Here is a 26,599-nt window from a genome sequence, read left to right as displayed (position 1 = left end):
CGTTCAGTTGGCATCACATGCCTTGGAGGAAGCATGTGATGGCCTTCGCCCTCCCTAGTTGGTAGCGGTCATGTGATCGGGGAGACTTGTCTGATGGGTGGAAATTGGCCATGGCTAAATTAAGGAGAAAATTGGGGAAAGAATTAATACTCCTGCTTGTGCTGTTTCACAGAGCAAGGTAACACACACTGAGGAAAGTGCTGTCTGTCCTGTTCTGCATATGTGAGCTCACAGACACCATGATAGACTTGTGTTGCTTTGATTGACAAGGGGGAGACAGTAATGCCATCCCTCCCACACTGAGAGCATTGCCATTTTTGCGGTCCTGATGCCTGGCCATGGATAGCCATTGCATTGTTGGGATTTTAATTTGTGATGATGGGGCAAACACTTTTCTGTTGTGCCACTTGGGGGCCCAACACAGTTTCAAGATGTGTGGTTGATTGCGTAACAGAGACCTTTGTTTCTGGGATAGGTTAGTTTTATACATAGGTGTGGATACCAGGTGTGGAGGGCCTGTAGTAACATCAAGCAGAACCATGGTATCTTTGACAACAATGGGTCTATCAACACTGGTTTTGCAGTGTTTGTGTCACAATTTAAAAGAAAAAAAAAGCTATTTGCATCTTTAAAGTGGTAGGCATCTTGTGTAAATCAAATGGTGCTAATTTCTGAAATCTTGTGATTTACAGTGAATTTACCCCTATATTTCATTGAAAATAGTACAAAAACAACATTGTTTTAATGTTAAAATTAAGAAATTTTATTGTTGCTTAAAAATATATGCTTCTTTATAATTTGATGCCAGCAACACATTTTTTAAAAAATGTTTACCACGGTGTTGCATCACCTCTTCTTTTAAGCACTCTATAAACATTTGGGATGGTTTTGGGCTTCTCTGAAAGGTAACCCTGAAGTTTTTTCCTCCCAACAGTCAGAATCAGTATAAGTACTACTGATATTGAATAATAGAAGTTTGAACACACTGAAGTAGAAGGTTTTTCTTTCTTGAGGTGAAATAGAAAACTGTCCTGTGGTTTGACGAATTGAAATGTGAAATTCTTTTTGGCAATCATGGACTCTGCATCTGCCGGGATAAAGAGGCGAGGGACCATCCAGCTTATCAATGCCCGGTTCAAAAGCCAGCATCTGTAATAGTATGGATAATGTGTGAGGTAGCGAGGACCTTTTATAGGCTACCCACATGGGGTCACAGTCTTGAGGTGATGGCTTTGTTCCTGAAACAAACACACAGGAATGAGCACAAGGAAACTGGCATTCCAGAATGTAAAGAAATAAAGAAATACAAAAGCAATGACCAGAAATCTCTGGAATAGGGGAATGCAAAGACTAATGAAAACACAGAAAACACTGCTTAGTATTTCGGTATGTTTGCATTTATTTATTTATAAATATTTGCCTTTGTTCAAAAAGTGAACTGCAAAATATTTAAACAGTTAAAGGCTCGAGGACCCAACTTTCACAATTTTAACCCCAGTAACAGTAAACGTATGCAAAAACAAAATGCTAACAAATTATATTGGTTGAAATTAAAATGCAAAAAGACACAAGTGTGAGCAGTAATGGGTGAAAGTGCAATTGTACAACAGCACTAAAGAAGTGGAAAAAATAGATACATTTTGTGACAATAGCAATGAAGTGGAATGGCAAGTGTTCCTTCAGGATTTGATTTTTGTGTTTTTTTTTTTCCAGAACTAAGATGGATTTGGGAATCGTGAGAAAGGCAAAACTTGTTGATGAGGTGAGATCCTTTGAGAAGATAACAATTCATGTTGATATTCATATTAATTTGCTTTCATCTGTTGCTCTTCTCATGTGTGTATGTGGATTTTCTAGATACACATTTAGAGTAACTGAAGAAAGCAGTACCATCTGTCTTAAGTTATTAATTATTTATTATTGCACTTAATTCATTCAAATTTAATTTAACTTACAAAAAGAGGTAATGTTCTTCCTCTTCAGTGGTTCACTTTGAAGGATGCTCCTTCAGGCCGTGTTCACCTCAGGCTGGAATGGCTGACGTTGCAGGACAACACTGATACTCTGGAGGAGGTGAATGTGAATGCACGTATACACATTCACATGCACATACATCATTTAAAACTGTGTTTTAATGAAGGGATTTGAGATGATTTTCAAGTATGACAGTTAAACAATAGTAATATTTTGAGGCTTGCTTCTGTTCTCTCTCTCTCTCTCTCTCTCTCTCTCTCTCTCTCTCTGTCACACACACACGCACCTTCTTTCTCTGTCTCAGGTTCTAAAAAGAAATGAAAAAGTTCTGAGTAATGCTGCAGATCCTCCCTCATCAGCCATCTTGACAGTGTATTTGGATAAAGCAGAGGCGCTTCCTGTGAGTCACAGTTTTAACTTCCCTTTTCATGTGGTTAAGTTGTTTTCCAGAGCAGAAAACGGTTAAATAACTACTTCTGAAAAGCTGTCAGTTTCTGACCGTTTTAATATCATACCAGTCAAAAGTTTGGACACACCTTCTAATTCAGTGTTCGTTCTTTCTTTTTCTTTCCAATTAAAAGGTACTTCATGTCTTAAAGTAATGATGGATGTTGTTTCTCTTTACTTAGTTGAGCGGTTATTGACATATGGGTTACTACAGCTGTCAGATAAGGCTATTTACTGTTTTTAGTATTTACTGTTTGATCTCAAACACATTAAGAAGTCAGAAATTCCACTAATTAACCTTTTACAAGGCACAACTGTTAATTGAAAAGCATTCCAGGTGACTACCTCATGAAGCTGGTTAAGATAATGCCGATAGTGTACAAAGCATCAAGGTAAACAGTGGCTACTACAATGAATCTAAAACATGATTTTTTTTTTTTTTATATAAAGCACTTGTATCCAGTCTTTTCCACTGGTACTGTATGTAATGTTTGCTTGTGTGTGTGTGTGTGTATATATATATATATATATATATCACAGGTGGCTTCTCCAGTGAGGAGAGGGAGGAAGATCCTCCTTAAAAATTCTAAGAATAAAAAGTTGAAATTGTCTTGACCAATTTAATGAATTGCTGTCCTTGAATATTACTATTTTACTGCCAAATACGACATGTACATTATATTTGTTTCTCTGGGTGAAATTACATTAGCACCCCCTATCGCTCGCTATTAGAAATTACTGCACGGAGGATCTTCCTCCCTTCGGCTCCCATTCACTCCGATTCAAACAGTCTCCGGCACTGGCGGCTCGTGGTTAACATAGACTTCAATGAGAGAGAGGAGGAAAATCCTCCTCTAAGAGGGTGGGACTAGCTAAGAGATCTGACAAGTGCTACAAAATATCAACCAATAGGCTGCAGCCCTAGTTGCGCAATGAACCAATAAGTAGAGGCCTTAGCTGCCTGGGGGGAGGGGTTATCTTATCAAACTTAACTTCTAGATCCGGTGACTCGGGCACTTCGGCAGTCAGAGTGAGAACGGCGAGGTGGAAGTGGATTGACTATGTTATAAATATTCTATGAATAAAGTAATGGAAACAGAGGACGTGGTGAATGTTTTGCTTGCAAAACCCTTCCATGGGCTGAGCTACAAACATGGCCGCCAGGTTTGCTTCATTAAATACGGAAGATTTTGAGAGAATTTTGAAAGAGAAAGATGTGTTGAACACCTGAAAGTAATGTGTACAGCAGCTATAAAAAGTGTACACACCCCGTTAAAATGATAGGTTTTTCAACTATTATCAACTCAACCCGTGCGTGTAACTATAGCCGGTCCAGCAGGTGCGGTCGCATTGGGGCCCGTGACCTTCAACCAAGCATTCCTTCCTCCCTCACTTTTACAAAAGCCAGCCGCTACTGATATATATATATATATATATATATATATATATATATATATATATATATATATATATATTTTTTTTTTTACATACTGAATGTTTTTATTTGAATAATGTGCATTGTTACTTTTATTTCACATTCTGAGGTGAAAAACAAAGCAAAAACCTTTCTAGAACAAGAAAAAGCAGCAAGATTTAGAACACAGAACACTGTTAGAACACAGTTTAGAAGTGACCTACCGTATATAGAGGATATTATACGGTTGCATGAAGGTATGAAGTTTATCTTTGAGTGGTGAATGTATATATCATGAGTGAGTGAAGTGAATAACTGACATATTTTTCAACATGAGAAGATAAACTTCATATCTTTGTGCCACCATGTAATGTTCTTTATATTATATGGACACAGCCACAAAAAACAAACCAAAAAAACCCCCACAAGTTATTCAAAAGAACTTTAATTTTGAACTGGTTCGACGGTTTTACAGCCCGCATCCAGTCAGCGGGAAGACATTGGGAGTGATGTCATCGGACTGAAATATTAGAAATGATTATACATATGGGCCAATTTTTCCATGGAATAAAAACAAGTATTCTATTCCCTTCTAGTGGGTTTGATGCATGCAATATTATCATATCACTTATGTGTATTATGCCACTGTACCTGATGGAGAATGAGCGTGCAATATCGTTACAGTATTGCACATTGTCAAGCTAGCACAACGTCACATGTCAGAGACGTAAAACTTCCACATTAGCGAGAGACAGTGACAATTTGTAAACAAACATGGCCGCGAGGTTTGCTTCATTAAAAGCGGAAGGTTTTGAGAGAATTTTGGCTACTAGGTCGTTCCGTTGTGTGTAGCTGTTGTTGATTTTAAAAGTAACTAAGTAAATTACATCGGGAAATGAATACTTAAGTCTGAGTGAAAAATACTATGGCGAGCGTGCGTGGAAGAAGAGTCTTGGGACAGATATCTTAGCTTCTCGGTCGTTAGCCTTGCTACTGATGAACGCTACAGTGGCTAGAAGATGAATTCACTGCTGTGCTGACAAATGCTACAGCAGCTGTAGGTCACTTCACTGCTACGCTCATGAACTCTACACCTGCGGGAAGGTGACTTCACTGCCGCGTTAGTGCCAATTTGCGGGTAAGCTAGCGTTGGCCTTCAAGAATGCTGATATGAAGAGTGTGCATGTATAATATTGGCTGGCTTTTTTTTTCATGGTATATTGGATATTTCCCATTCAGCTAGCGTGATATTGAACTTGTCTTCGATTCATTCAGTATCATGCTAGCTGAATGGAATATATCTGATATACCACTCATAGCCAGCCAATATTATTTAATTATTATACATATGGGCCACTCTTTCCATGGAATTAAAGCATATATTCTATTTCCTTCTAGTGGGTTTATTGATGGCATGCAATATTGTTACCAGATTGCTTATCCTCCATGTATTATGCCACTCTCCCCAATGGAGAATGAGCGTGCAATATTGTTGTAATATTGCATGTTGTCAGGACAACACAAAGTCGCGTGTCAGAGCTCGTGCGAATATCCAATGACAACTTTTCTGTTGCACATGTGCAGAATCATTTCTTTGTCTGTCGGGAAAGAGAGAAGACGAGGCTAATCCAGTGCTACTGCTAGGATTAGCTATGCTATAATTAAGCACTAAATAAATAAACTGAAACTGAAGAGGTGCTGAACACCCAAAAAGCTACCAAAACTTCATTATATATTCTTCACATATATTTACAAGAGAAACATACCAATGGACATCGAAAAACTGGAAAAGGGACACATCGGAGATGTAAAACTTCCATGCTAGTGAGTGACCATTTATAAACAAACATGGCCTTGAGGTTTGCTTCATTAAAAGCGGAAGATTTTGAGAGAATTTTTGGCTACCAGGTCGCTTTGTTGTCTGTAGGTGTTGATGTTTGATTTTAAAAGTAACTAAGTAAATTACATTGGGAAATGAATACTTAAGTCTGAGTGAAAAATGCTGTGGTGAGTGTGCGTGGAAGAAGAGTCTTGGGACAGAAATCTTAGTTTCTCGGTCGTTAGCCTCTGCTACTGATGAACGTTACAGTGGCTGGAAGATGAAGTCACTGCCGCGCTGATGAACACTACAGCAACTGTAGGTCACTTCACTGCTGAGGTAATGAACCCTACATGGGCTGGAAGGTGACTTCACTGCCACACTAACGGCGCCAACTTACGGGTAAGCTAGCGTTGGCCTTCGAGAATGTTGATATGAGGAGTGTGTATGTACAGTATGTATTATAATAATATCGGATAGATCCCATTCAGCTAGCATGATATTGAGCTTGTCTTCGACTCATTCAGTATCATGCTAGCTGAATGGAATATATCTGATATGTCACTCAAAGCCAGCCAATATTATTTAAATGTGTCACTCAGGTCTGTGATATATTTTGTATGAAGAATGCGAGTTTTTCAACATGAGAAGATAAACTTCATATCTTCAAGCCAACATGTGATATTCTTTTTATTATATAGACACATTCACAAACACAAAATATCCAAAGTGATCAAAACAATTAATTGATTTCCTCACGAGTGACATATAGAGATTTATGTCATGGTTTTGGTTCTCTGTGTTACGGATGTAGTTTGTATGCAAAATATGAATGGTATATTTCCCAGTAAAACACTCGTGTCCATATAATATATCGGGATATTTTTCTTAATTAGCACAATGCTGTTATTGGCTTATTTTTCATTCATTCATGAGGTTAAAATGCTTCAGTAATTATCTTGCTTGTAAACAAATCTACCTATGTTTCCTGAACTAAATGAAGATGGTTGACAAATTAAAAGGGGAAAAAATACAGTGTTGGGCCACCTCAAGTCACCAAAACAGCTTCAGTGTCTTTGCATCGATTCTACATAGCTTTGGAAATGCACTGGAGGAATGAACACCATTTTTAATTGGTATTTGATGATGGTGGTAGAGGCCTCTGTCTAATATATCTGTCCAGAAACTCCCATAGTTGTTAAATTGGGTTGAGATCTGGTGACTGTGAAGATCATACCATATAATTAACATACTGTTCAAACCACTCAGTGAGCCCTCATGCCCTGTGTATGGGGGTATTGATTTCCTGGATGAGATGATTCCCATCAGAATAAATAAAGCTGATCAATTAGAATAATTTTCTGTTGATTTGTAGTAACCCAAGTTTATCCAAATGCTTTCAAACAAAAGTAACAAAATGCTTTCTTTACAGCATATAAAAGCCACCAGTTTTTTGTCATTCATCTGTACATCTTTGATGCTTTTTTCCCCCTGATTGAGGGTATTGTAACTTGTATAGCAAAAATATAAATATATTGATTTTATTTTTTTCCTCTCCAAGCAGACAAGTCCTGGAGACTATACCCCATAGCCTGTGAAATATAGAGAGCCTGGGATTATAATGGGAAAAGACACAAATGACCCTGTGTCATTTGTGTCTGGGGATTAGCTGGAACAGGAAATTGTAAAATCAACAGCATCAAATCTCTTCAGAACACAGACAACTTGGTTGTGTTCAAATGTTGTTTACATCATTTACAAGTCTCTTGTTATCAATTTCAGATGATAAAAGGCAATAAAGATCCCAGTCCAATGGTGCAGCTTTCTGTGCAGGACCTAACCCGAGAAAGCAAAGTATGACACACACACACACACACACACACACACACACACACACACACACACACACACACACACACACCTTTTTCTTTCCAGTACAAGCATAATTTGATGATCAAGGCCAGATTGTTGCCCAGGGTTGTGTTGTGGGTGTGGGGTCCCCCCCCCCCCATTAATTTATTTGTTTTCTGTTGGTATTTTTGTGGTCATAAATTAACATGTGCTGACATGCAGGGCACAAAAGGATATGTAAATTTCAAAACCCTTTGACACATTGGCATTTTTGTCTAGAAAGATGTATGCATTAGCATCTCCCCTAGACTCTGTTTAATGCAGATGCACAGATAAGGCTGTATTTTCCTGACTTAAAGTGCAGCATTATAAATCCTGTACTATTTCTTCCAACCAAAATTTATTTGCATCCAAATATTTTGTTTTTCTGACACCCTGTAGGCCAATTGGCCTGTCAGTTGCCAGCCTCTTACAAGGCTGTCTGCATATATCATGACCACACGTCATCTACCTCCAGCTTGCTAGGCCTGTCACAGCTTCCCCAGACAAACAACCATTCACGCACACATTTATGCTGCTGGTTAATTTAGAGTAACCAGTTAACCTACTGCATATCTTTGAACTGTGGGGGAAACCGGAGCACCAGGGAGAAACCCCACACAGACACAGGGAGCACATGCAAACTCCACACAGAAAGGCCCCCATCGGCTATGAGGTTTGAACCTGGAACCTCTGTGCTGTGAGGCAACAGTGCTCACCACTGTGCCACCTCATCCAAATATATTTCATCCAAATACGAGATACATCAGACTTGAGAACAAACCACTGGCCATGAATGTCCAATTTGCAACAAAAGTTGCACAAAAGTCTTTCAAGCATGAAATTCTTCATTTGCCAGTGTTTAAATTCACTCTAGCTATGAAGCAGCCCATAAAAATTACATCTGTGGTACTATATTATTATGTGCACTTAAAATTTAATTTAAATAATTGCCAGCAACAGCACGGCGGTGTAGTGGTTAGCGCTGTTGCCTCTCAGCAAGAAGGTCCGGGTTCGAGCCCCGTGGCCGGCGAGGGCCTTTCTGTGCGGAGTTTGCATGTTTTCCCCGTGTCCGCGTGGGTTTCCGCTCCAGTTTCCCCCACAGTCCAAAGACATGCAGGTTAGATTAACTGGTGACTCTAAATTGACCGTAGGTGTGAATGGTTGTCTATGTCTATGTGTCAGCCCTGTGATGACCTGGCGACTTGTCCAGGGTGTACCCCGCCTTTCGCCCGTAGTCAGCTTGCCTGCGACCCTGTAGAACAGGATAAAGTGGCTAGAGATAATGAGGTGAGATAATTGCCAGCAATATCAATGTTTTCAGGATACCAATAGCATTCCCAGACAGATTCCACTGTCACAATGCCAGATCACTTATATTGGGTTGTGCCACACTTATTTTTCTCTCTTGACCTGCTTTCAAAAGAGCTGTATTTAGAGTTGTGTTAGACATACCGTATTCACATCTCAAATGCAATTACAGACTGATCTGCTGCTTGGACTGTTATATGTATATTACACAAGTGGGATGGCGTATGCCACTGAGATGTGCCTGACCTTAACTCCTTTTAAATCTAGTAGAGGCAGACTAAATCACGTACCAAACTGGTTATTGCTAATTTCTTCAGGTTTACTACATCAATGGAATATGCAATCAGCTGCACTTTCCATTTCTCACCTTTTTTGTGTTAACTGGTCACTTTTTGCATGTTGCTGTGTGTGTGGCACATAAAATTCTGCGGCAGGTTTGTATGTAACAAGCAGGTTTTTTGTGAAGAATGTTATTGAACTATATTTGAAAACCAGTGCAAACAGCTTACTGCATCTGGACCCCAATTCATAAAGGGAATGAGAGGAAGGAATGTTTAGATATTGCAGCTATATGCTTAGCCACATCTCTTAATAATGTATCATCCAGGCTCAACCCCTTTTTATATTTGTACAGCTCTATGCTACCACTTACACTGATGAGATCACCTGCATTATATTTTTAGTCATAAAGACTAAAAAAATAGAAGACATGATCTTTGTCGTTTTTGTGCATGTAGCATGATCCAAAAAACAGAGCATGTATCTGTTCAGTAAGATTGCAAAGATATTGGTTACATGTTAGAGAAGTACTAGTTTATTATTATTATTATTATTATTATTATTATTATTATTACTACTACTTTCCACTTCCATGTTTTCATGTAGACCTGCTGGAACATGGTTAATCCTGTGTGGGAAGATGCCTTCACATTCTTCATTCAAGATCCACACAAACAGGATATTGATATCCAGGTATGGAAGTCCATTAAGGCATTGTTTCGCTAGGCTAATGGTGCAATAGTTCAGTGCAACGCAAGGTTAACTCCATTCCAGTATAAACATATCACGGGTAACACACTAATAACTTTAAAATTACATAGAGGAATATCTGGTTTCTTTCTTTCCCTGACCTCCGTTTGATGCCAGACAAATCACAAGACTGTCATGTTTTTAAAACAAGAAAACTTCTCTGAAAAGTCATCTGAAAAGGCTTTCTTATACTTGATCAGGCTGCAGGCTCATCTGATGATGCACGCAGGAACAAACATATACAGTGGTGCTTGAAAGTTTGTGAACCCTTTAGAATTTTCTATATTTCTGCATAAATATGACCTAAAACAACAACAGATTTTCACACAAGTGCTAAAAGTAGATAAAGAGAACCCAGTTAAACAAATGAGACAAAAAATATTATACTTGGTCATTTATTTATTGAGGAAAATGATCCAATGTTACATATCTGTGAGTGGCAAAAGTATGTGAACCTTTGCTTTCAGTATCTGGTGTGACCTCCTTGTGCAGCAATAACTGCAACTAAACATTTCCGGTAACTGTTGATCAGTCCTGCACACTGGCTTGGAGGAATTTTAGCCCATTCCTCTGTGCAGAACAGCTTTAACTCTGGGATGTTGGTGGGTTTCCTCACATGAACTGCTTGCTTCAGGTCCTTCCACAACATTTCGATTGGATTCAGGTCAGGACTTTGACTTGGCCATTCCAAAACATTAACTTTATTCTTCTTTAACCATTCTTTGGTAGAACGACTTGTGTGCTTAGGGTTGTTGTCTTGCTGCATGACCTACCTTCTTTTGAGATTCAGTTAATGGACAGATGTCCTGACATTTTTCCTTTAGAATTGGCTGGTATAATTCAGAATTCATTGTTCCATCACTGATGGCAAGCCGTCCTGGCCCAGATGCAGCAAAACAGGCCCAAACCATGATACTACCACCACCACGTTTCACAGATGGGATAAGGTTCTTATGCTGGAATGCAGTGTTTTCCTTTCTCCAAACATAATGCTTCTCATTTAAACCAAAAAGTTCTATTTTGGTTTCATCTGTCCACAAAACATTTTTCCAATAGCCTTCTGGCTTGTCCATGTGATTTTTAGCAAACTGCAAAGGAGAAGCACTGTTCTTTTTGGAGAGCAGTGGTTTTCTCCTTGCAACCCTGCCATGCACACCATTGTTGTTCAGTGTTCTCCTGATGGTGGACTCATGAACATTAACATTAGCCAATGTGAGAGAGGCCTTCAGTTGCTTAGAAGTTACCCTGGGGTCCTTTGTGACCTCGCCGACTATTACACGCCTTGCTCTTGGAGTGATCTTTGTTGGTCAGCCACTCCTGGGGGGGATAACAATGGTCTTGAATTTCCTCCATTTGTACAAAGTCTGTCTGACTGTGGATTGGTGGAGTCCAAACTCTTCACAAATGGTTTTGTAACCTTTTCCAGCCTGATGAACATCAATAATGCTTTTTCTGAGGTCCTCAGAAATCTCCTTTGTTCGTGCCATGATACACTTCCACAAACATGTGTTGTGAAGCTCAGACTTTGATAGATCCCTGTTCTTTAAATAAAACGGTGCCCACTCGCACCTGATTGTCATCCCATTGATTGAAAACACCTGACTGTCATCCCATTGATTGAAAACACCTGACTGTAATTTCACCTTCAAATTAATTGCTAATCCTAGAGGTTCACATACTTTTGCCACTCACAGATATGTAATATTGGATCATTTTCCTCAGTAAATAAATGACCAAGTATATGTTTGTCTCATTTGTTTAACAGGGTTCTCTTTATCTACTTTTAGGACTTGTGTGAAAATCTGATTATGTTTTAGGTCATATTTATGCAGAAATATAGAAAATTCTAAAGGGTTCACAAACTTTCAAGCATCACTGTACAATGCACTGGGAAGCTAAAGAGGCAAAAAAAAATTTATATTAAAATTTTATATATATTTTATATATATATATATATGTGTGTGTGTATATATATATATATATATATATATATATATATATATATATATATATATATATATATATATAAATATAAATTGTCAAGTCATTGTATGTAGTTGTGTTGGTGTTCCTTAAGCTCTCTCTATACCAACCCATAGAAGATGCTGATCTGCACTGGGTATCAAACAGGCTTTTTGTAAGCTCACCCTGCATGTGCTGGTAGCCAGATGTTTCTGGGGAAGAGACCATGTGGCTGAATCCAGGGATCTTAGTTGATTGACTTTACAGTGTTCTAGGAAGATCAATCTGCAAAATGCTCCCTGCTGTATTCAGAATGTACTGGATGTTAGGCTTGAGACAACTGATGATTGGGAACTGCAGATAGATTAAGTCAATCACAGATTCATGATCAATTTGTATGAACTATTGTGTATTCTAGTTCTGTAATCACAATGCCAGTGAACATAGAGTGGAAATCTTGTTGGGTTAACATTATTAACTTTATTCTGTGCTGATCACTCTTTGTAATATAAAGAAATGCTTCATGCTTTCTTTCTTAATTCTTTTTGAGAGGTTGTGGCTTGTTGGATGTTAAAAGAATTTAATTGTCTATCCCTTTCTCTATGTTCTGCCAGGTGAAAGATAATGACCGTGTACAGCCCCTGGGCAGCCTGTCCCTTCCTCTCTCTCGCCTTCTGTCTTGTCCTCAGCTTAGCCTGGATCAGTGGTTTCAGCTGAATCATTCTGGCCCAGCCAGTCGTATTTACATCAACGCTATACTCAGGGTAACATCACATTCTAATATTTTGCACTTTGCAAGGTACAAAAACAATATGCTGTAAGGTTTTTCTTAAAAAATGTTTTGTTTTGCTTAAATGAAAGATTGCAAAATAATGACCACTAAATAAGCTCATATGCATCTCTCCCCATTCAGATTTTTACAAAAGTACTGAGAAATTTTGTTTTAAATAAGAATTGTGAATTGCTTGTGTTTCGCTGACGTGTGTGTGTGTGTGTGTGTGTGTGTGTGTGTGTAATGTAATATATATATTACACACACAACTCTGGAAAAAAATTAAGAGACCACTGTAAAATGATCAGATTGTCTGGCTTTACTATTTGTGTTTGAGGAACATGAACATTTTTGTTTTATTCCATAAACTACTGACATTTCCCCAAAATTCCACATAAAATTGTCACTTAGAGCATTTAATTGCAGCAAATGACAACTGGTGAAAATAACAAAAAGATGTGTTTTCAGACCTTGAATAATACATTGAAATCAAGCTCATATTCCATTTTAAACAACACAATACTAATATTTGAATTTGGGATGAGTTCAGAAATCAATATTTGGTGGAATAACCCTACCATTTAATCACAGCTTTCATGCATCTTGGCATACTCTCCACCAGTCTTTTCATGTTGCTCTTGGGTGACTTTATGCCACTCCTGGCACAAAAATTCAGTTAGCTCAGGTTTGTTTGTCTTGTGCCCATCCATCTTCCTTTTGATCACATTCCAGAGGGGTTCAGGTCTGGAGATTGGGTTGGCCATGACAGGGTCTTGATCTTGTGGTCCCTCATCCACACCTTGATCAGGCTGTGTGGCATGGAGCACTGTCCTGCTGGAAAACTCAATCCTCAGAGTTAGGGAACATTGTCAGAGCCGAAGGAAGCAAGTTTTCTTCCAGGATAATCTTGTACATGGCTTGTTTCATGTGTCCTTCACAAACAAAAATCTGCCCCATTCCAACCTTGCTGAATCACCCCCAGATCATCACCAATCCTCCACCAAATTTCACAATGGGTGCAAGACATTGCGGCTTGTAGGCCTCTTCAGGTCTCCGTCTAACCATTAGACAACCAGGTGATGGGAAAAGTTGAAAATTGGGCTCATCAGAGAAGATGGCCTTGTGCCATTCCCTTCTGGTCCAGTCCTTATGGTCTTTAACAAACCTCAGCCTGGCTCTTCTTTGCTTCTCATCAACAAAGGGCTTTTTTTTTTCTAGCTTTGCATGACTTAAACCCTGCCCGGAGGAGCCTGTTTCAAACCATTACTTAACCCCAGCTGCCATTTGCGACTCTTTTTGTAGGTCACTTCATGTCATCCTACGGTTGTTGGGTGACATTCGAAGGAGTTGACGATCATCCTGGTCAGTGGAGAATCGTTTTTGCCCTCTGCCAGTCTGTAGCTTTGTTGTCCCCAATGTCTGCAGCTTGACCTTGTTCTTATGAACTTTTGTCTTCCAGTAAAGCCAGAATTGAACCCTTCTTTTTCTGACTCAGAACTTTTTAATTCTTTTGGCATGATGAATAGACTTTTTTGTATTCCAGTTAAATTTAAGGTACTACTGGCACTGTTTTTGCCATTTGAACTGGTCCTATTGCAAGAGGATAGTGATGACCACAGCAGTGTTTTTATACTTTCCTTGTTAAATAAGATTTGGTTCCTGTGAGCACCTAATTAAGTAAAATGAGTTGTGCTTGTGTTGGAATTCTAGCACAGACACTGGAATGAAATGATTGCCGTACATAGAGATGTTGATTTAGACACTCCCCACCACACACACACACACACACACACACACACACACACACACTTGAAATCAGCCATCCAAGAAGAGTTTAAAAATGAGGTTTGAGTTCAGGGGTAACAGTTTATATGCTGATTTTCATAAAAGTGACTGTCAAATGAATACATGTGAATTTAATGTGCAGTAGGTCTGATGGCATTTTGTCTTTTAGGTGCTCTGGATTGATGAAAGCGCTGTATCCTCCTCCCTTCTCACAAATGATCCACTTTCTTCAAGACCACAACATACCTCCATTCATGACAGTTTTGCCACTGAGGTAAACCAAAGCCAAATATTTTTTGGGCTTTGAAAAACATTGTTCACTCTATTTTATCCATGATTCCTCTCTATAGGGGGTGCTGCGTATTCACCTGCTGGAGGGACAGAATTTGATACCCAAGGACAACTTGATGGGGGGTATGGTGAAGGGGAAGAGTGACCCCTACATCATCATTAATATTGGGGGCAGCACCTTTAAAAGTCGTGCAATTAAGGAAAACCTCAACCCCACCTGGAATGAGATGTATGAGGTAGAAATGCTGGGATGTCTAGGGCTGCACTAGATCTTAATTTGTTATTGTTATTTTTATTTATTTCACAGATTCCTCTTTTTTCAGGTGGTTTTGACTGAGCTCCCTGGTCAGGACTTGTCATTAGAAGTATTTGACAAAGACATGGACATGAAGGATGATTTCATGGGCAGGTGATGCACTGAAAACATAGCTGGGATTCTGTTCTACTGTGTTCACGCAACATGGTTATCATGGTTTTGGTTAATATTAATGTTGTTTTGCTTCCAGATTAAAGATCAAACTAAGTGACATTATTACATCCAAACATATGGATAAGGTGAGTTTTTGCTGCTCAGCAAATCAGTGTTGAATGCAGTATTTAAAAAAAAAATGGCACATACCTGAGAAAATGTCACTGCGACTAAAATCTAGAAAACAGCCTTTTTTTTTTTTTTTTTTGCTTTGACACCTTAGCTTGAAGAAACCATAATACACATTGAGCAATGTAATTTTTTTTTCCAGGCTAGCAGAGATAGGTTTGTTGCAAGCTTTCAAGACTTATTTGACATGAAATTGATAAAGACTGAACAAATGTGTGCATGTGGCTTTTTTTTTTTTTTTTTTTTAATTTGCATGCTAGCCTGAGACGGGACTGAGATAAGATGACTTCTGTCATCCGGAAAAACTACAAATATCTGTGAGACAGGGATAACGCTGATAAGGTTACAGCCTATGTAAGGCTATGTACAGCCTATCTTTCATAAATAACACTGGCAGAGATGTACACTCTGCTGTCAGATTGTCCCTTTTTGCTCATTAGCCATGTGACAGATCACTACTTATCTTGAAGTAAACATGCCAGGGCTTGACATTTAACTTTTTAATCCATGTGTCCAGTTGGACAAGCAGCGAGATTTTTCACTTGTCCTGACATAATGTTTTTTATTACTATGTATTTATTATTTCAATGAAAGGAAAGTAGTTAACAAAATTTATCAAAAAGAAGGTATAATAATCATTATGGTTTAATGATTCATAATTTTTCTGTAAAACTGAAACTTTAATTGTAACAAACAAAAACTATTACCCATTACTTGATATGCAATTTTAAGTTAGACTCCCCCCAAATTCAAAGCTTCTGGAGGAAATAAAGTTAAATCTTAAAAAAAAAAGTAAAACTTGAAGTATAAATGTATTTAAAGACAGATTAGAAAACATTGTGCTCACCAGGTGAAAGGAGACTCATTTTTTGAACCACTTTGGAAAGAACTTGTGTTTCCTTTTCTTTTCATAAGACTGTTTGGTTTTTGTTTGTCCTCTTATCTTTTTTGGGATTGTTGTCTTTTTCACTTTCTTTTGACGAAATGAACTGAAAGAAAACAAGTTAGACATGATGAGGGTGACAATCACATTGTGAATGAAAACGAACAGTAAGTGAGTTTGGCACAGTTGTAAAATATCTGTGAAATATTTTATGACATTCGTGATTTATTAATGTGTACCATACAAAAGAAAAATACAATGACTGAATGAAATGAAGATTCGCCACAGATATTTATTTTATTGAGGTATTTGATCACCATTTCTCCGATTTCAATGAATCCAAAGTCTAATAATCTATAATTGGACATTACGACATGGGTATTTTTACATACGCACCTGCTGTACTCAGTGCTCGAAACTAACGGTGTCCCGATGTCCCGGGGACCATAAAAAATGTCATCGGGACACAAAATTATCATATCTGGGACAATCCCGGGACAATGGAAAAAAATAGATCTAGAAAAAAAGTTCTACATTAATATTATTTACAAAGCCGTAACACATACGTAGACATTCACCTAATTTGTCAATTTTAATTTTAAAACGTTAACAGCAAAAAATACATAGTAGCTACACTTTCGATGCACCTGCATCCGTAGGCTACAGAGCAGCGCATTCTGTTCTAGAATCTTCGGCCGGAGTCCGCATTATATGGACTTGGAATGGAATTGCTACCGCACACGCTGCGCCGACTCTTGCCAGAACAAAAATGCTGAAGTGGTTGAAGCGGACCGACCGCGGGGAAGAAACTGAAAGGCCAGACATAACGTCTCCGGGACCTTCAGGATCCAAAGTGTCATCGCCTGGTCTGCAGGCAACGCTAGCAACTGAATGAACTTAATGAACACTGTTAGACACGTTATAAAATACAACAGGAATGATGTGGATGATATTGACGGAAGATACCGTTCAACAGAATAAGTGAGTTTTCTTGGTGTCTTTCTAGTTCAGAAAGTTTAGTCAGTCAGCAGCACAACTAGGCTCGGACCTGGCACTATGCTGATGGTGCTAACATTTGCACCCGGCAGCGAAAGTTCATAAAAATGGATAACGGAAAGTTCATAAAAATGGATAACGGAAAGTTCATAAAAATGGATAACGGTAATGGATAACGGAAAGTTCATAAAAATGGATAACGGTAATGGTGAAAATTATAAGTTGGCCTTATAAGTGCCAACATATATTCAAGGTATAAGTAGATGAAATGAACATAAAAGGGGTCTTATTTTCAACTAAAGTGTACTGCAGATGTAGGGAGTTGAAACATTTTCTGAATGAGCTAGTTGGCCCCTTTAAATAAACGGGTATCTATTCATACAGTGAGATCGCCAAAGTTTAATAAACTGAAAATGCAATAACTGTAATTTTGAAGTAGATGATGTATAGGACATGTGTCGCTTGTGTCTTGTGACTTATTGTAAAAATGATATAAAGGGTTCAAAATCGCATAGTTACAAATATAATAGTAACTTCATATGATAATATTAACCACTGGTTATTTCAGAGAGGAAAAAAATGGGGACACTATTGCTTCCATTCGGGACAATACAACACAGAATTCGGGACCACTGGGGGACACAAAGAAAAAAAGTTAATTTCGAGCCCTGGCTGTACTTAGCCACCCTGGAATTTCGTAAACAATAACACGGCCGGATCAAAGTGATTTGAACTAGTTTTGTTGGAACTTTATTGATATAACTCTTGAATAAATACTGTAAAAATGGTGATTTTCAACATTCAAATATTCAACTTGTCCTGTCAGACAGGCAGATGTGGCTTAAGTAGCCAACAAAGCTAGACAGCAACTAACACGAGTACTTAATTACCAGTACCATTGTCCCAGTGTTATTTAACAAGATTTCTAACATCACCTTGAGATGTATCCTAGCGGCTATATATGTAGCTAATTTCTGTTGAAATGGGCCAGCTTGGCTTATGATCAAAAGTTAGTGACTCAACAACTTCTTTAATACAGCCAAACATCAACCAAGTACAACATCTAGTAAGGCAGCTAATTCAGTATTACTTAAAATTCAACAGAAAGAAGCCCAGCTTGGTGTCTGTCTTGCAGCCTTTTATCACTCTTCGTTTTTAGCAACAAGTAAAATCAAGTCCAAGATTCACTCTTGTCTGGTCAATTTCTCGGTCACACACTTTTTCTCTTCTTGGCTTCCTTCGACAGTATCGCTTTTCATCTCCACCTCGACTGCCACGATGTCCGTACTGAGAATACCGATTTAGTTTATTTTTATGGCTAATGTTGCTGGCCAATTTTGGAATCTAGCTGGAGTACCATAAAGCGTTATTCAGTTCTCGCTGTGCCATAAAGCGTTACACAGTTCTTGCGAGATGTCTCAGTGCTAAAACTGGTGAACTGGGCATGGACTTGGAATGGAAGTCGAGCCATTCTCCCTATTACAAGTCAATATACCATCAAAAATATTTTGAAGCTGATGTTTTAAGATAAAATTCCTACATAGTATTGCTTTAAAATGTCTATGATGCTCCTGTGTCACTGTTAGAAAAGACTTTTAAATGCAATTTTCTCTTTTTTACTTTTCAATGTTTACTTTAAAATGTTATAACTTGCAAAAGAGAACCAATTTCAGTTCAGGAAAGCCTTTGTGAACTGACTGCTCTCTCCATCTCAGTGGTTTACCCTGAGTGACGTGAAACATGGCCGTGTTCATCTGGCTCTGGAGTGGCTGCACAGAGTAACCCAGTCTGATAAACTACAACAGGTAAGAAGACTTTCCCTACTCTAACTTCGAATGTTACATCAAATGGGCACCATTGTTCCTAAAAGAAACATACTAAGCTGCTTTAATTCTCACTGCAGGTGTTGCATTACCAGTCTAAGAGCTTGTACATGAACAAGGCAGTACCTGCTGTAGCCCTGTTGTTTGTATATGTGGAGGCTGCCTATGCTGTTCCTGTGAGTGTTAACATCTGTTCGCTAATACTACATCTTACCAGTGAACTTTATTCAAACTAATCCGAAACTTTGTTCCTGATTTGATTATATAAATTGAACGTGGCCATTTTCGAGCACACCATAATAGCCAAAAGAATGACTGCAGGGTAATTTAATTAACTTTAAATGTTTGTTATTGTTTTGAGAACATACTTGTCATATTTCTTCAAACTGCAAGAATGTCCTTCAGAAAGTGTTCAGAATATATATATCTGGAGCCCCCCCCCCATCTTTAATCAAGAGCATGCTCTTTCATTTTGAGAGCAGTATTTATTAATTTCATGTTCAGAATTCAAGGTATGATGTTGATCAATGAAATTGTCACTGTCTCCTTTGCATTTGCTTTACTGACGGGCAGTTAATGTTTAACCAAGTTTATCCACTCCCGCTGTCCAGGGCCTTATTACTGGTATATGTACTTTAACTTGTTTTCTCATTGGCTTCCCGTTGCCTTGAACCTGGTTAAACAGTAACCCACCCATAAGTAAAGCAAATGCGCCCAAGGAGGCACTGATGATTTCATTGGTCAGTATTATACCTTGCATTCTATTGGTTGGTGAATTTTGATAGGGTTGTTTCACCAAAATTAATGAGAGAGCACAGAAAGTGTAAGCAGATGGACTCAAACTGAAGCACAGGACATTTGAGCAAGAAACTATATCTGAGTGCAGACAAACAGTTTTGAGCAGGAGCATGCAAGCAGGGGCTCTTTGTATGAGAGAGGGCAAGTTTGGAGGAAAACATTGCAAAAGTTGAAGGTGAAATGAATACATACTGGTCTCAAATTGAAATACCATACCCTTGACTAAAGATAGTGTAAAAAAAAAATTAATAAAAATAAAAACCTTCATAATAACCAGTACCATAAATTCCGGTTTGGAATGTTGATTTCCCTCATGATCTACAAAATTCCCTTCATATGTCTCACTTTATTTTTATGGCAGTCACATAGAAAATATAGCATTTGCAACTCAAGCAGCTTATGTCTGGACTCCAAAGTGGTGTAACAGAAAAGGAATCACCCTGTTGCTGGGAGATCATAAGTTGGAATCCTGAAAATGCCACAGTCATTCATGGCCAAAAAAAGCATAATTTTCTCTGATGTCCGGATAGAAGGGATGACATTTTTCTCTCACCTTTACATCAGAGCAATACTGATCAATTATAAACTAAGTAAATTTTCACCATAATCATTTCTGTAGTGTCGCTTCATCTACTGATTAAATCCACAATTCTAGCAATCATAGCAGGATATATGCTTGTGAGTCTGTCAGTGCAGTTCTGCAGGTCACATTTACCCATAAACCCTTTTCTGCATTGCGAAACAGACACACAAACATGATTCAACACAGAATTATAAATCAGCCCTTGAAAGGCTTCATTCTTTTTGCGCGACTTCAGCATATTGTTTTTGTTTTGTTTTTTAAATAGTATGGAGAGCAGAGACATCTGAACAGAGCCCACAAAACATGGGTAAATTCCAGCTAAATTAAGACAAGACTATAGTAAATATGGGTAATGTGATAATCACAATAGTGACTATCCATGATATCAAGCATAATGCATTTTGCAATATATTTAGCTACTAATAGGTGTTTATTTCATTTCAATTTTTGCCATCTTCTCAGTTATTGTTCTCGTGGTCTAAACTTTATTTTATCTCTTCTTATTAATCCTGTTGCAAAAATGGGAGTCTGCTTTGTCAATATGCATTGTCCTATTGCCCAGTTTGAGTTTTTGAGCAAGTACTTGTTTTCAGTTTCATAGCCTAGACACAACTGAAAAACATCTGCCCTAAAACCTCTGCTAAAGAAAACCTTTTGAGATATGAACAGCACACAGGCAATTATTGTAATCCAAATACAACCCCTGGCAAAAACAATAGGGAATCCCTACTTTTGGAGGATGTTCAGTCAGCTTTTTTTACTTTGTAGCAAAAAAACCCCCAAACAATTCGATATGACAACTATTTTTATTTAACAGCAATATTATATATATATATATATATATATATATATATATATATATATATATAATATATTAGTGCTGTCAAGCGATTAAAATATTTAATCGCGATTAATGTCGCGACAGTCATAGTTAACTCGCGATTAATCGCAATTTAATCGCACATTTTTGTCACATAAAAAACATTGTAATTCTCTTATCAGCATAAAAAAAGTGAATGGGCTTGCTTTTTACCAATGTTGTGTTTTTTGTTTTTTGTTTTTATTGCAAAGCATAACACGTCTTGACACAGCCACTGCAAAGTGAAACCTAAGCCGAGCACCGGCGCGAGGCTAGCAAGAGAACCATGAGTGAAATGATCTACTATTTGAGTTAGTCTACAACTAAAGAGAGACAGGTTACACAGTGACGGTAGGCTTGACATGCTTGATTATAATATAAAGTACACTATTATATTAAGTTTAAGTTGTTCGTTGATAAATATTGCATTGAATCTGATCTTTACTGTTTCAGCTCATTTAACACATTTTGTACTTTTACACTTTCTGCCTGTTGATGCGTCGCGCTGTCCAATCAGAGGCGGCCAAATTTGCATATTACAGGAAGGATTTCTGGGATAGCATTGAGTTTACAGTTCAGAGGGATCTGGCTTCTTTAGACGCTGTCTTCTTAAAACTGAATAAATATATTTAAAAAGAGCCAAATGAGTCAGTCTTTTGAACGGCTCTTTTCAAAGAACAGATCACAAAGATGCGGATCCCATCTCTACTAGCGCGCCCTGCCCGCGCTGATTCTTTGGGCGAGGAGGGCAGAGGACTCTGGCTGTGCAGGGCGCGGCATTACAGTCTAGCTGCTGGGTTTCTAAGCAAAGTCTCTGTTCCAAGTTCCTGGCAGTTTCAAAAGCTTATGAAAAACCTACATCATGTCACAGAGCGTTAATCTCGCGATAAAAAAATTATCGCCGTTAAAATTGAGTCAAGTTAACGCGTTAATAACGCAACATTTTTGACAGCACTAATATATATATATATATATATATATATATATATATATATATATATATATATATATATGCGCGCGCACACATATATGTTCCAGAATCCAGGGACACGTCTGCCCGGGGGCATTTTGAGTTATTGACAGATTCAGAAAGTACAGTTTCTAAGCTTTCCAATGATGCCTTCCATGTGGAGATCTGACAATATTTGAAGAATGTGTGGCCTTTTGAAAGTGCATACCTCTTAAAACAGAAAAGGGAGAAAATCGCCCTCAAAGTTTTCCATCTCAGCTACTCTGGGTGTAGGGCGGGCACATAATGGTGCTCATTTGCATGACATTAAGGAAAGCCCTACCCCCTACGAGCTAGCATGATACTACTTTCATGTAAACAAAGATCACCACGTCAATTTTCCTTCCATGCAAAGTATGCCCAAAACAATTATGAAGTACAAAAATAAGTCCTAAAGTAGACTTTAACGTTTTGTGGTTGAAAAATTACTCACACCATAAGAAAGATAGCACGATGATGACACAACTAACACAACACTAGTTTCATGTAAAGCCTCGGTCACAACCGGCTGTACGTGCTCCTACGGCCAGTCTATGTGCAAAAACCGCAAGAAACGCACGGCGGGCGCGTGTGAAACGCATGAGAGCGTGCGTGTGATGTGCTGATTTTCGAGCCGCAGACCGGCCGCAGAGGTTCTTTGTCATGTCAAACAAACTCTACGGGTGCTTATGTTTTTTTCAGGTTGCAAGACAAACTTACAGCCAACGCGCGTCTTTCTCCATGAAAAAAAAAAAACGCAGTGATTTGGGAAACGCCAAAAATCACACGGCCAAAAAATCGTACGTCCGGTTGTGACCTAGGCTTAACCAAACCACAACACTCTCCGTTACATGCAAAAATAACCACACAGCCTTAGATTAATAAACTTACCCCATCAGAAAGAGAAACTGCGCCTTGCACACACCAATGCCTCCGATGGAATGTAATCCTAGCTTCCTTTTGGTTGCGTTTTTTTTGCTAGAAATGGTTATCTCCGATGTAAATACCGTGTGTCTGTTTGCTTCGCGGTGTTTCAGCTCCTCTGCACTCTGTTTAGCTTCCTCATTCCATAGTGAAATTACATGCCTGTATGCAGCTTAAGTAGCCACGAGCTCAGCTCGTATCATACAGCTGATTCGCGAAAAAAAACAAACAAAAGACTTAAATCATCATGTGAATGGCCCATATGGTAATTTACCCACACCCCCCAGCAGGCTACAGTCCTGACAAAAACGAGACAATTTGCAACAAAAAATGTATGCTTTTCCAACAAAACAATCTATTATCTGAAATACTGATTGCATTCGTCAAGATCTCAACTTGCACATGATGGAAAAAAAAACATCACAAATTTCGAAAAAAATGCTGCTTTTGCGATTATCTCGGATTCGTTTCGGCCGACATGTGTCCCTGGATTTGGTGAGGCGTCACATATATGCACCTCATGTCGTCTGGGGGAGTTTTTCCTTGCCACCGTCACCATGGGCGTGCTCATTGGGGATAGATTAGGGATAAAATTAGCTCATATTTTAAGTCTGTCTGTGAAGATTCTCAGTCATCCAAGTCATAGTAAAATGTGGGTGGTAAAAGAGAGCAACTGGACTTGCTTGAAGATTCTTGAAGATGTTTCACTTCTCATCCGAAAGGCTTCTTCAGTTCTGTCTGACTAATAGGGAGTATCAGGTATTTATTCTCTCATGGATGAAAAGCAATCCTAAGGTGTCGTTGAGTCATCCTGTTGGCGTGGGTCACTGGGGGCTGGGTGTGAACGGCCTCGAGAGTCGTTGGGGTGATCAATGGATTGCTGGTTCTCTCTGTCCTCCTGTGAGTCACTGAAAACAGCTGGGTTTTGGTGTGCATTCAGTTGTCTGTGAAGTGTGCCAAGGACTGCACTGTAGGTGACTGGTAAATTATGTCTTAGACCCCCACCTCTGTTCAGTGATTGCTATTCCAGGTTGACAAAAATGGCTTCTTTAACTCCTCACTCATACCAACGATCCTCTCTGGCTAAAATGCGTACGTTGCAATCCTGAAATGAGTGTCCTTTGTTGTTAAGATGAAGATAGACTAAGGCCAAGTTTACATTAGACCGTATCTGTCTCGTTTTCTTCGCGGATGCACTGTCCGTTTACATTAAAACGCCTGGAAACGCCGGGAAACGGGAATCCGCCAGGGTCCACGTATTCAATCCAGATCGTGTCTGATCCGGTGCTGTGTAAACATTGAGAATACGCGGATACGCTGTGCTGAGCTCTAGCTGGCGTCGTCATTGGACAACGTCACTGTGACATCCACCTTCCTGATTTGCTGGCGTTGGTCATGTGACGCGACTGCTGAAAAACGGCGCGGACTTCTGCCTTGTATCACCTTTCATTAAAGAGTATAAAAGTATGAAAATACTGCAAATACTGATGCAAATACTGCCCATTGTGTAGTTATGATGGTCTTTAGGCTTGCCATCCTTCCACTTGCACTGTTCAATCCATCATTCAAAAATGGGAAAAGTATGGCACAACTGCAAACCTACCAAGACATGGCCGTCCACCTAAACTGACAGAGCGAGCAAGGAGAGCACTGGTCAGAGAAGCAGCCAAGAGGCCCATGATCACTCTGGAGGAGCTGCAGAAATCCACAGCTCAGGTGGGAGAATCTGTGCACAGGACAACTATAAGTCGTACACTCCACAAATCTGGCCTTTTTGGAAGAGTGGCAAGAAGAAAGCCATTGTTGAAAGACGGGCATAAGAAGTCCCGTTTGCAGTTTGCCAGAAGCCATGTAGGGGACACAGCAAACATGTGGAAGAAGGTGCTTTGGTCAGAAGAGACCAAAGTTGAACTTTTTGGCCTAAATGCAAAGTGCTATGTGTGGCAGAAAGCTAACACTGCTCATCACCCTGCACACACCATCCCCACTGTGAAACATGGTGGTGGCAGCATCATGCTATGGGGATGCTTTTCTTCAGCAGGGACAGGGAAGCTGGTCAGAGTTGATGGGAAGATGGATGGAGCTAAATACAGGGCAATCCTGGAAGAAAACCTGTTGGAGGCTGCAAAAGACTTGAGACTGGGAAGGAGATTCACCTTCCAGCAAGACAATGACCCTAAACATACAGCCAGAGCTACAATGGAATGGTTTAGATCAAAGAATATTCATGTGTTAGAATGGCCCAGTCAAAGTCCAGACCTAAATCCCATTGAGCATCTGTGGCAAGACTTGAAAATTGCTGTTCACAGATGCTCTCCATCCAATCTGGCTAAGCTTGAGCTATTTTGCAAAGAAGAATGGGCAAAAATTTCAGTGTCTAGATGTGCAAAGCTGGTAGAGACGTACCACAAAAGACTTGCAGCTGTAATTGCAGCAAAAGGTGGTTCTACAAAGTATTGATGCAGGGGGGCTGAATGCTAATGCACATCACATTTTTCAGATTTTTATTTGTTTAAAATTTTGAAGACCATTTATCATTTTCGTTTCACTTCACAATTATGTGCTACTCTGTGTTGGTCTATCACATAAAATCTCAATAAAAAACTTTTAAGTTCGTGGTTGTAAGGTGGAAAAATGTGAAAAAGTTCAAGGGGTATGAATACTTTTTCAAGGCACTGTGTGTGTGTGCGCGCGCGCGTGTGTGTGTGTACACACGCGCACACACACACACACACACACACACACACACACACACACACACACACAGGTAGTTGTCGACTTACGACTGCGTTTGGTTGCAACTGACCGGTCGTAAACCGATCTGGTCATAAGTAGGCCTATGTTAAATGAACGTAAGTATATTGTGATGTGTAATGATATTGTAATCATCAAGTCTTATTTTATCAACATTTTCTTATTTCATTACCTTGGCTCATTATTTGGTTTAAGTCAAACACTGCATACTCAGGGGTGAAAGTAACTTTTATTTCTTGCCGTTAGTATTATGTTGAGTCAAAGTGCGTGCGCACAGCACATGCTGAAAAATACACCTAATTATTTATTGTCTACTTATCAAGCATTCACTAGGACTTCTTATCACTCAGTAGTACTAGTATAGTATTTTTTTATCACACTATCACTCTTTCATCCACCTGTATCAGTTTTTGATTATAAATAAATTGCAAACACATCATTTCAACAACACAATCGTTTTAATTACATTTTTTTTAGCTGAACAGTTGAAAACTAACTTTTCATTTTGGACATTGGACACGGAACAGTGTAACAGAACAGAAAAGTGAAAGTCACTTTGATTACCAGCTGCGCATGTTATAGCACAAGATCTGGTTAAGCTGTACGCGCGCTGTAGCTCACTCGTTGTTTGTCCAGCGAAACACTGCACACATAATAGAAGAGGCTGGATGCAGTGTTGCCAGATTGGGCGGTTTTAAG

The 26,599-nt window shown here is 38.9% G+C and overlaps 1 protein-coding gene across 1 annotated transcript in view; it reads left to right on the top strand.

Annotated features, from left to right (window-relative positions):
• The window catches only part of esyt1b (extended synaptotagmin-like protein 1b), a 227,765-nt gene that overhangs the window by 55,905 nt on the left and 145,261 nt on the right, over positions 1–26,599 (top strand). The window contains exons 11-22 of the mRNA XM_060919134.1: positions 1,714–1,762; positions 1,984–2,073; positions 2,279–2,374; positions 7,437–7,508; positions 9,741–9,827; positions 12,461–12,610; positions 14,573–14,677; positions 14,754–14,930; positions 15,018–15,103; positions 15,201–15,249; positions 18,887–18,976; positions 19,075–19,170. Of these exons, the coding sequence (XP_060775117.1) occupies positions 1,714–1,762; positions 1,984–2,073; positions 2,279–2,374; positions 7,437–7,508; positions 9,741–9,827; positions 12,461–12,610; positions 14,573–14,677; positions 14,754–14,930; positions 15,018–15,103; positions 15,201–15,249; positions 18,887–18,976; positions 19,075–19,170 (1,147 nt within the window). The remainder of the gene's footprint in view (positions 1–1,713; positions 1,763–1,983; positions 2,074–2,278; positions 2,375–7,436; positions 7,509–9,740; positions 9,828–12,460; positions 12,611–14,572; positions 14,678–14,753; positions 14,931–15,017; positions 15,104–15,200; positions 15,250–18,886; positions 18,977–19,074; positions 19,171–26,599) is intronic.

Source organism: Neoarius graeffei, chromosome 4, assembly GCF_027579695.1.
Source record: "Neoarius graeffei isolate fNeoGra1 chromosome 4, fNeoGra1.pri, whole genome shotgun sequence".
Lineage (NCBI taxonomy): Eukaryota > Metazoa > Chordata > Actinopteri > Siluriformes > Ariidae > Neoarius > Neoarius graeffei.
The sequence above is the reverse complement of the archived record's forward strand: the minus strand, read 5'-3'. Positions and strand labels throughout refer to the sequence as shown.